The sequence below is a fragment of the Coptis chinensis genome, chromosome 2, assembly GCF_015680905.1.
Source record: "Coptis chinensis isolate HL-2020 chromosome 2, ASM1568090v1, whole genome shotgun sequence".
In the NCBI taxonomy this organism is placed as follows: domain Eukaryota; kingdom Viridiplantae; phylum Streptophyta; class Magnoliopsida; order Ranunculales; family Ranunculaceae; genus Coptis; species Coptis chinensis.
In genome coordinates, this window is record NC_141457.1 from 105,093,474 (window position 1) to 105,104,177 (window position 10,704).

The following is a 10,704-nucleotide window of genomic DNA, read 5'->3' on the forward strand; positions in this document are numbered from 1 at the left end:
GTCGTCGCGGTACCGAAAAAGAATAGCAAGGTCCGTATGTGTGTTGATTTTATAGATGTTAACTTAGAGTGCCCCAAAGACAGTTATCCCATGTCGCGAGTAGATGAATTGGTAGATAGAACAGCGGGATTCAAAATATTTTCATTCATGGATGCATCTATGGGATACAATCAAGTCGCAATGTACGGGCCAGATCAGGAGAATATGGCCTTTGTGGTGGAAGGCGGTACATATTGTTTTACGAGGATGTCGTTTGGATTGAAGAACGCCGGGGATACCTTCTAGCGGTTGGGAGAAAAAATGTTTGAAAGCAAAATTCGAAAGGGAATTGAAATATACATAGATGACATGGTGGAAAAGAGTATGTCGGAGGAGGAGCATTTAGAGGGTCTAAGAGAGACATTCGGAATACTGCAGAGGCACAATTTGAAATTAAATCCAGAGAAGTGCACGTTTGGGGTGACCACGGGGAAGTTCCTGGGTTACATTGTTACTCACCGGGGAATAGAAGCCAACCCCGAACAGATAAGATCCTTGGTGGAGATGCCATCGCCGCAGAACGTTAAGGAAGTACAACGGCTAGCGGGAAGAGTCACGACCTTGAATAGATTCATTTCAAAGTCCTCAGGTAAGTGTAGGCCGCTATATCGATTACTAAGAAGTACACCCGATTTCTTATGGACAAAAGAGTGCGAGGAGGCGTTTCAAGAGCTGAAGAGATATTTGGGCAAGGCTCCTTTGTTGTCGCGGCCAGAACAGGGGGAGAAATTGTACTTGTATCTGGGGGTTACAGAGTACGCAGTAAGCTCAATCCTCGTAGGAGTGGTTGATTAGAAAAATCGGTGTATTTCCATAGCAAAACTTTGTTGGATGCAGAGACCTGGTATAGTAGAGTTGAGAAGTACGCTTTGGCGTTCATATTCTTGGCATTGAAGTTGAAACCCTATTTTGAAGCACACTCAGTAGTGGTGGTAACAAACCTGCCCCTCAAGGAAGCACTGAAAGCAGAGAAGTCCGGAAGAATGCTTAAATGAGTAGTGATGCTAAGTGCTTATGAAATTCAATATCAGATAAGGACCGCGGAGAAAGCACAGACAGTGGCGGAGTTCCCAGCGGAGGATCCAACTTGGGGGGAGGAGATGGTCATGGAACCAGAACATGAGGGGGAGTCGGACTTGCTAGATCCATGGGATAAAAGGAACGGATGGAGAGTATTCACGGATGGGTCCTCCACAGATATGTGCAACGAAATAGGGGTTGTATTGGTTACTCCAGACAACGACAGAATAGAATTAACTATAAAGCTGGGGTTTGCGGCAACCAACAATGAGTCCGAATATGAGGTTGTGATAGCAGGGTTGGGAATGGCAGAGGATTTGGGGGTGGATGAGTTGACGGTGTATTCACACTCGAATTTGGTAGTATGTCAGGCAAATGGAGGATTCGTCGTGAGATGTGCGCGAATGTCGAGATATTTGGAGGTTGTACACAGAAAAGCTGAGAAGTTCAAAATGGTCAGGTTCGTACATTTGGGTCGTGGTGAGAACAGACACGCAGGCGCCCTAGCTTATGTGGCGGCCGCAATACCGGGGTTCGAAGAAAGAACGATAAGGGTAAGGAGGTTGGAGAAGCCGAGCATCGAGGAGGCGGGAGAGGTATGCCAAGCCGAGGAAGGGGTAGGAGGATGGATGGACCCTATTAAGCACTATCTGTCCGGAGGAGAGGTAGATGATAAGAAAGAGAGGAGAAGATTGGAACAGACGTCGTGGAGATATACATTGTTAGAAGGAGCTGTACCGAAAGAATTTCAATGGACCACTGTTGAAATGCCTGGGGCTGAATCTGGCACATGAGGTACTAGCATAGTTGCATGGGGGAGATTGCAGAAGCCATTCAGCGGGAAGAACCACAGCGCACCGGCTTTTAGCCCAGGGTTACTTTTGGCCCCATATGAAGAGGGACGTGGTGGAGTTTGCTAAAAAATGTGGATAATGTCAGAGGTTTTCTCAATTGATATTCACGCCCGTCGAGCCGCTGCACAATGTATCAAGTCTGTGGTCATTCGCCATGTGGGCCATGGATATAGTGGGTCCTCTACCTATGGTCAGCGACAAAAGGAGATTCATGCTAGCTGCTATAGATTATTTCACCAAATGAATAGAGGTCGTGGCCTTGTAGCAGGTGATTAAATTTCTATGGGAAAACATCATATGTAGGTTTGGCTGCCGCACTCCATCATAGCAGACAATGGGACACAGTTCACGGGATCAAAGGTGAAAGATTTCCTACAGGCATACAATGTGAAACAAGGATTTTCTACTCCTTACAATCCAGAGGGCAATGGACAAGCAGAATCATCCAACAAGACCATAATGGACAATCTCAAGAGAAAACTGGAAGATCAGAAAGGGGCGTGGGCTGATGAATTGAGTGATCATGTGCTCTGGGCTTACCGAACTACACTGCGAACTACCACCAAAGAGACTCCGTTCTTGCCAGCTTACGGCATAGAGGCAGTGATCCCGTCGGAAATGGTGGCTTCCATGACACGAACTAAGGTGGTGGAAGAGGGTTTGAACTGGGGCATACTATCTAGGGACTTGAATTTGGTAGAGGAGATGAGAGACTCCGCGCGTGTCAGGCTAGAGGGGTACCACAAATGCTTGCAAAGGCAGTATAACAAGAGGCTGAAGTAGCAACAGTTCCGAGTAGGAGACTCCGTGCTACGCAAAGTGACACTGAGTACCAAGAGAGCAAAGGACGGGAAGTTGGGCCCAAATTGGGAGGGACCCTACATAGTGGTGGATGTCGGAGGGGCTGGCACCTACAAGCTGCGAACAATGGAAGGAAAATTGGTAGAGAGGCCTGGGAATGTGAGAATGTTGAAAAGGTTTTACACTTAAATGTAATACAGGTCCAGTGCAAGGGACTTGAGCTGTTTGCAAATATATAATACAACGAAATTTTTGAGAAACTGATGTAGCAATTTTTTAAGGGCTCATCGGCCAACGAGAGATAGCAGGGGGGGGGGGGTGAAGAGCCCTTCGCAGACATGAGGTCCGAATCAAACTTGGGGGCAAGGTGAGTTGCCCCGGTCCGGCCATCACCAACGAGACAAATGGGAACCCTTCGCGATTATGAGGTCCGAATCAAACTTGGGGGCAATATGAGTTGCCCCCAGCCGACTTATCAGCCATCGAGACAGCCAGGGAGAGCCCTTCGTGGATATGACGTCCGAATCAAAATTGGGGGCAATGTGAGTTGGGGTGCTCATCACCGCATGAGGTCCGAATCTAACTTGGGGCAGATAGCGGGGGAGAAACGGGGAGCCCCCTTCACGGATATGAAGTCCGAATCAAACTTGGGGGCAAGGTGAGTTGCCCCAGCAGGTTCCTCAGCCGTTGGGAGATGGCGGGTGGGAAAAGACCATAGCAGACATGATATCCAAGTCAATCTGTGGGGCAGAGGGAGAGGCCCCAGTGAGTTCTTGGGGGGAAAGGCCCCAGTGCATAGAGTTGTGCAAAATAACGAGAAGAGGGACAACCAGAAAGCATGAGTAGAGGACAAGAGAGGGGTTCTTATATTATCTTGTAGGATGCATGTGCTATTGTGCAAAGTAAAGTACGAGTGGAAGAGCAAACAGATTCCAAAGAGCATCAATACTTAATTAATAAAAAATGAAAGTATTGAAGGATGTAACACTAGTACTTGAAAGAAAACATCCACAATGTCAAAGTCATAACAAAAGGAGTACAGAATTTGCACGAACGAGCATACATAGTAATAAAACCAAGATAAGAAATCCTCAATCTGAGTCTCAAAATGTTTCGGGGGCGGCTCCATAGAGGTGGGAACCGCAGCAGAGATCTCGTCATTAGTAGTGACAGCTTCCGTGGTGTTGTCTTCCACGGTGGATCCCAACACTTCGGTTCCCACTGCAGCTTCAAGGTTCCCTTCTGTGGACTTCTCAGCAGGGGTGGGCGGCTTCTCGGGCAGAAGACGACCCTCCTTGAGAAGCCAATCATGTTCTTCTTGTATTTTCTTGGCCACCCTCTTGTCTGCCAGAGCTTTAAAGCAGTTTTGGAGAGTGACCATGTCCACCTTGTACTGGTCTAAAAGTGCCACAATACTTCCCTGATGCTGCAGAGCAAGAGCATCCAGATTGGATTGGTGCTATAGGAGGAGAATTGCACGTTGGTAACTCAAGCGATCATTGACCCCATCCATATTTTGTTGGAGGTTGGTTTCCGCAGTCTTTAGCTCATCTTGGGCCTGGTTTTTGGCTAGTTCCACAGCTTCTATATCTCACTGGAGATGGGCACAAGTGGCTCTTAGTCCGTTGGGACCACTGGATTCCTTCTCCAGGGAATCCACCTTGGCCCGAGCGCCAAATAGACCGCGGATCATGTAGGAGATGTCAAGGCTCACCTGAAAACGAGAAGGACAACAAGTCAGAGGAGAAAAATGAGAGAACAAGAGCGGAGATAAGAACTGATACCTTCTCCCAGTTGGTGTAAAGGGAAGTCCGGTGTTGTTCAAAGGTTCCTCCTTCTGCGTAGACCATATCTTTTGGGAGGTGAGAACCATAGAAGAGGGAGGAGGCCACAACAAGATTTTCAAGGGCAGAGTCCACGACATTAACCTTACGGTTGCGAACTTTGAAAGTAGGGGTGAACTCTTCAGGGGCAATCTCTTTGCCGGAAGGGAGGGCATGCTCTTTACCAGGCCGACAGGCGGGCACTGTAGGGGCCGCAGAGTCAAGTGCCAGAGTTGTAGGGGCAAGTTCTGCGGATTCAGATATCCTCGGTCTTTTGGTGGGAGGCCCCTCCGCGGAAGCCGCCACTTCGGTAGGCGAGACTTCCATTACTTCATCATCATCATCATCGCTGTCAAACAGCTTCATTTTTGTGATATCCATGTTTGCGGAGGGAGAGAGTGGAGGGGTATGTTGATCTTCCCAGGTAGAAATGGATCTGTAAGAAGAAAAGGGTTCTGGAGCGGATGGGGAAAGAGGGTCACTTGGTGCAAGAGCGGTGGAAGAATTTCAGGAGTCGCGGATAGGGCGGCGACGAGGAGTGTGGAGGCGGGAGCGTTTCTTGGGGAGGAGGCGATGCTCGAGGTTTCCTCTCTTTGGGAGGGGGTGGACGATAAAAAGGCGTGGAGAAGCCCGCGATGTTGTGGAGTGCGGGCACTTCTAACAGTGGGGTACCCGTGGACGGATGGAGGTTTAGAAAGGCAGCTTGGGCCGATCCTAGACTGCGGAGTCTTTCAAAGACGAGAGTGGTGACTCCTGAGTATATGCGAGACTTGGAATCAGGGCACCAACCTGCATGAGGAGACATCAATAAAATTGTTAATAACGTGGGTTAATTGCAAGAACAGAAGGAGGCTACAACCAGACTCACCACTAAATTGGAAAGCAAGGTGATTAAGTGTCAGTCCTGAGGGGAGGTCCGCGGACAAGAAATTCCCCGATACATACAGCGGGTAGTGATGCCACAGTTTGTCAGAAATAGTGATGCGAAGGAAAAATGACTTCTTTTTTTAGGACCGCGTAAAGATTGGCACCCCATTAATCGACATTTTTGTAATCGGTCTTTATGAAATAGTTGGAGACAATATTGCAGCATGACAGTTTGGGATCCCCGGACCTATTATAGTAATTCGCGGCATATATTAACCTCCAGAAGTTCCCAATGCCTTGGCAAGGGGGGATGTTGAAATGATTGCACACCTCAACGTCTAACAATGTGAGGGGAAGTTGCAGCCCAGCGACAATCTGACCGACAATAACTACAAGAGACCCCGGCCATCAGGGAACCAGATGAGGGTAATGAGTGACAGATGGCACATGTTCTATGGTGATGTCAGCGGGTATTCCGTAGGCAGCCCTAATCGCATTCAAATTAGGTCTGCAACTTCGGGGAAGGGGCGGTAACTGAAGGATGAATCGCATAGATGTGGACGGGATTGCAGCAGCGACCACTGGAGGTGGCGAGGCCACCTCTGTAGATCGGGAAGAAGAGGAGTCCTCGGAGTCGGACGCCGATATCGAGAGAGGAGGAGGAACAGTTTGAAGTAAAGGGAAGATTCAAACAGTTGCTATGTAAAGGGAAAAAAGGATTTAAAGATAAACACTAAACCAAAAAGGGAAGGGAAATGACAAACTTGAATCAGAATCCCAATAGAGAAGAGTCGAACCGGAGCAATCACCAAGGGTCTCAGTGGATCGAATGTGTGGGAAAAGGAGGAGTTGTTGAAGAAGGAGAGAAGAAAAATGAGAGAAAAACAAAGTGAAGTGAGTGAGGAAGAAGAAATGAGCAGGATTTTAAGTATGGGAAGGGTAAAAGGGTAAAATCCCTAGGGTGAAGAAACCGAAGAGTTGGCAGGTGGTTCAACGGATGTGTGACACGTGGAGGCTCAGAGTACGAGGAGGTAATGAAAAGACGCACGTGATGAGTACTCACTGCAGCACACACATATCGACGAATATAGTCAGAAAAAGGAGGCTGGTTGCTGAGGCAAATAAGTGAGGAGAATTCTCGACCCCAGGCCTATATAAGACCACAGAGTTGAGAAGGGGCATCTGTAGTGGTAGGATATGTGATATAAAGGATCAAGGTAATATTGGCCTGAGGTAGGCTGTGGTAGGGGAAGCCGGGGTCTAAAGGATCAGCAGAAGGATGGGCTCGAGGTAAGATATGCGGAGAGTTCACGAGCATAGGATCGGCCCGCGGACTCGCGGGTACACGATAGAAACCCTACACATGGAAGAAGAGTGGGCGTGGGATGAGTGAACAGGTGGACGACTATGATAGAAGGCCAGGGGTATAAAAAGAACAGTGGGAGAGAGAGAGTGAGGACTTTTCAGCGAATCTAGAGAGAAGAGACCTAAGGAAAAAAGAGGAGAAAGTGGGAGGAAGTAGAGGGGTTCCAACAGTACCCCAAAAGTTCCCCGCCACTACACTATAATAGGTTATTTGCAACATGCATCTTTTTTGCTTTGCAACGGTTATTTACCGTAAGTTGCCAACGCTATATAAGCATTAGTAATGTTGTAAAGCGTTACTTTATTTTGGTGAATTTCCATAATTAATTGCTAACGCTTAGAAATCGTTTGAGAAGTGTTACAAATCCAAAAAAACCAAAAGAACATTGAAATTTCGAAAGAAGGGAAACAAAAAAGAAATCGCGCTCGCTATATAGAAAACCTCTCTTTCTCTCTCACAGCCACTAGGTTAGGGTTTTCTTATCTTTGCTGGTGACCCTTGTTCCTCTTTCTCTCCTTCAACCCCTCCTCTTTCTGAAAAGCACAAAGTCGAATACGAGGTTCATCGTCTGGTTGTTAATCGCGATCCCAAGTTCACAAACTTTGTCGAGGTTTCTTTCTACCGACTTATTACTTTCAATTTTATTATTGTTTATTATTTATTAATTCATGTCATGGCCTTGCCAGTTTAGCACACACAAGGTTATCTACCGGAGATATCTTTGGACTCTTCTTCTCCATGTGTGTTGACATTACCGATAATGAAATGGCTTACTTAGAGTGCATTCATTTTTTTTCGAGATTTTGGATCATTTCTTCAAAGAACGTCCTCATGAGCTAGATTTGGTCTTTAACTTCCACACGGTACCTTTTCTTTCACTTGCTCTTTTGTCTCGTCATGGTTTATCTAATTTTTATTTTCTCTGTAAAGGTTTATCTCATTTTGGACGAAGTTAGTTCTTGTTGGGGAGCTCCAAGAAACAAGCAAGAAGGTCCTGATACTATTTTTAGGATATTAATCTCACGACCTTATGAAACCAATTGCTTGTGCCCGGATATTAATCTCGAGTTCATTCTCGAATTGGCCGTTTGGTTCTTCCGAAAAGCATGTCTTTGAGGTAAGTTCCTACCTATTTTGTGTTGTTGCAATAGATGGTCCAAAAGGTTGTAGTGTTTAATGAAGAGATGTGTCGATTCTAGCACGAGGGCACACAATACTAGTATCCAACAATTCATTGTGTAGGTCCACATTTGGAATGGGTTGTACATTTGGGGTGCCTACTATGACAAAATAATTATTTGGTGTAATTTTGTCTCAATTTGGACGGGTGAACGGTCTAGGGCCAAAGATGCGGAAAATTTGGTTTACATCGAAGAAAATCTAATAGTAAATCATAAACAGGTTGTCGTTATCGTTGTTGTTGTCTGTTGACCATTTTTGACTGGAATAGGTTTTGGTGAACTATATATATTTGTCACTCCTTTCTCGATTAAATAAACGATGACAAAGGACTGCCTTTGATGCAACCATTGTTCTTAGATTTCAGATATCGATATTGCGCAGCATCTAGTTACTCTTTGTTGGCTTCTTGTCAGGCACAAGCCCATATGCTGCCAATATTTCTGAGTTCTTTCTTAGTGAGAAGTTCTCTTTTCTGTTTGGTTTTGCAGGCATATTTTCCTCCTATTTCTCAGCCAGAAGGCCTTCTTTTAAGGATTCAAGATGTAAAGGGGAAAGAATGGGTGTTCCAGTTTTGATTTTGGCCAAATAACAACAGCAGAATGTATGTATTAGAAGGTGTGACACCATGCATACAATCCATGCAGTTACAAGCTGGTGATATTGATATTTAGCATGTGACTTTAACCTCAATTTTTTTTCCTGATTATGTCATTTTACTAAAGTCGTGATATGCACGGGCATTCATTTTTAATGTTTTATTGAAATTTAGTTCATCAGTCTTCGTAGTAACTGTTACATATGACCCTTTATCCATTGTATTTTCCTTTTCAGTAACATTCAGCAGGCTAGACCCTGAGGGAAAACTTGTTATGGGCTTTCGGAAGGCATCCAACAGTGTGACACTAAAGGTATGGTACTCTTCACTAGTTGTTGTTTCTGTACCAATATATCACATAGACTTCATTATATATCACATAGACTTCATCGGTACTACATTTGTTTTTTACTATACTATTATTTTGTAGGTTATATTTCTTATTATTATTATTAACTGAATATTTTGATATGGTAGCTATGCAAACTGAAGCACTTCCACTCGTAACCAAATTCTAGTTATCAGAAGACATCGATTCAGTGTGAGTTATTTCTTTCTTTTTTTCTTTTTGCTATCACTTGTGCTTGTGTGTATCTGTGCGCCCCCAATAATTTATCGATTAAAAATATGACGTATTAATTTGATGATGTTTCCTGGTATTAATTAAAGTTTTATAATGAGAATTATAATAATAACTTATCTTAATCATGTATGTTTTGTTCATGTTTCCAAAAGGAGTCCCATGGTTAGATGTCATGGTATTTACAAGGATTTGAATATTAATATTATCTGGCTTGGAAAAGATGCTGTTTTAGGTATGTCATTTCCCCTGCTTTTGTTTCTTTTCCTTCGTTCAATCCACAACCAATCCACAACGTATACATATATCGTCGTGGCTCCTTGGGTGAGGGGTCATGGTGTTACACATGTTCTACCACTTGTTTGTACTACTAAATAATAAGAATGCAGGATGCAACAATATGTATCAGACCAAAAATATTGGATGCAACAATATGTATTAGACCAACAATATTCGATGCAAGCTCTTTGTCATTTCTACCGAAACAAAAATGATGTCAGTTGAAACAAAAATGAGGCTGTTTACACTTCACACTACTTGTTACACTATAAATAGAGTTTTCACTTTGCATACAACCTATGATACTTGTTACATTATAAATAGAGTTTTCACTTTGCATACAACCTATGAAGAAACAAAAATGAGGCTGTTTACACTTCACACTACTTGTTACATTATAAATAGAGTTTTCACTTTGCATACAACCTATGAATCGGGGTTTGGTAGGAAACCAATGTAAAATACTTTCGTGTCTTTGGGAATCCTTTATGTTTGTCGAGATCGAGAGAATCTCTTTGAAATTTGACACCTGAGGACAAAGCTATTTTACATGGTTATTCTACAAATAGTCGTACCATTAGAGTCTACAATTGGCGTATGAAGTCAATTATGGAGTCCATTAATGTTGTTGTCAATGATACTTGCTTGCCTGCTCCTATGGAATAATTGCATTGCAGATGAGATTTTTAATGTGAACCCTTTTAAGAGAAACTTCACCTAGTCTTGACTCTAGTACTACTACCTGACTCAGTAGTGAACCGAGTTCCCCTAGTGCTACACCAACTGCAGCTAGTACTCCTAGCATTGCACCTGCTGTTGGTTTAAGAAAACCAGTGAGTTTTGACCATGCCTCTGTTAGAGTCCAGCAACATCATTCTGTTCAGGATGTGATTGGGGACTTGGGTGCTGACTTGCAAACCCGTCATAAAGTGAAAAATACCATAAACTGTGTTTTGTATGTATCCATGGTTTTCTTGTTCTGTTTCTAGTTTTCTGTTTAGGGCCTCCTTTGGTTGTATATAGGGCCGGTCTGGGATGCTTTGGTTTAAGAATCTAGCTAATTTTAAGTATTGATGTATTTGCTTGCTACCTGGGCTGGAACAAAGCATTTTGTTTGACGGTATAACTTACTGCTGGACGTTGAGTTTTAAGTTTTAACCAAATGTCTGTTGCAATTTCTCGGCAATTCTATGATTATATATGATATGGTAGTCTTGATATATGTGGTGGGAGACGATTAGGAATTAACTTGTGTCCATGAGATTATGTGTGCTTATGGATCCCGTACTTGTCCAATT

At 44.1% G+C, this 10,704-nt stretch overlaps 2 protein-coding genes and 1 long non-coding RNA gene across 4 annotated transcripts; all 3 read left to right on the forward strand.

Moving 5' to 3' along the window:
- Positions 1-300: 300 nt before the first annotated feature.
- LOC147520027 (uncharacterized) lies at positions 301-1,853 on the forward strand. The gene is made up of 3 exons (XM_086594227.1): positions 301-628; positions 877-971; positions 1,071-1,853. The coding sequence occupies exons 1-3, from the start codon at positions 301-303 to the stop codon at positions 1,851-1,853; spliced, it is 1,206 nt and encodes a 401-aa protein (XP_086450353.1).
- A 129-nt stretch (positions 1,854-1,982) lies between these two features.
- On the forward strand, positions 1,983-2,696 carry LOC147520028 (uncharacterized). The gene is made up of 2 exons (XM_086594228.1): positions 1,983-2,181; positions 2,245-2,696. Exons 1-2 carry the CDS (start codon positions 1,983-1,985, stop codon positions 2,694-2,696), a joined length of 651 nt encoding a protein of 216 aa, XP_086450354.1.
- A 5,609-nt stretch (positions 2,697-8,305) lies between these two features.
- LOC147520029 (uncharacterized) lies at positions 8,306-10,704 on the forward strand. Of its 2 annotated transcripts, none has more exons than XR_015214352.1 (4): positions 8,306-8,567; positions 8,784-8,860; positions 9,025-9,088; positions 9,283-10,704. It is a non-coding gene; the product is annotated as an uncharacterized LOC147520029 (long non-coding RNA). The 2 variants fall into 2 exon arrangements; XR_015214353.1 differs by having other exon boundaries at positions 8,306-8,553.

Excerpts from the sequence above, each read along its gene's own strand:
- LOC147520028 (XM_086594228.1), top strand. The coding sequence starts at position 1,983 with ATGTGGATAATGTCAGAGGTTTTCTCAATTGATATTCACGCCCGTCGA. Across the intron at positions 2,182-2,244 it reads AGGTCGTGGCCTTGTAGCAG|ACAATGGGACACAGTTCACG; the intron begins GTGATTAAATTT and ends CCATCATAGCAG.
- LOC147520027 (XM_086594227.1), top strand. The coding sequence starts at position 301 with ATGTTTGAAAGCAAAATTCGAAAGGGAATTGAAATATACATAGATGAC. Across the intron at positions 629-876 it reads ATTCATTTCAAAGTCCTCAG|AGACCTGGTATAGTAGAGTT; the intron begins GTAAGTGTAGGC and ends TGTTGGATGCAG. Across the intron at positions 972-1,070 it reads AAGCACACTCAGTAGTGGTG|ATAAGGACCGCGGAGAAAGC; the intron begins GTAACAAACCTG and ends ATTCAATATCAG.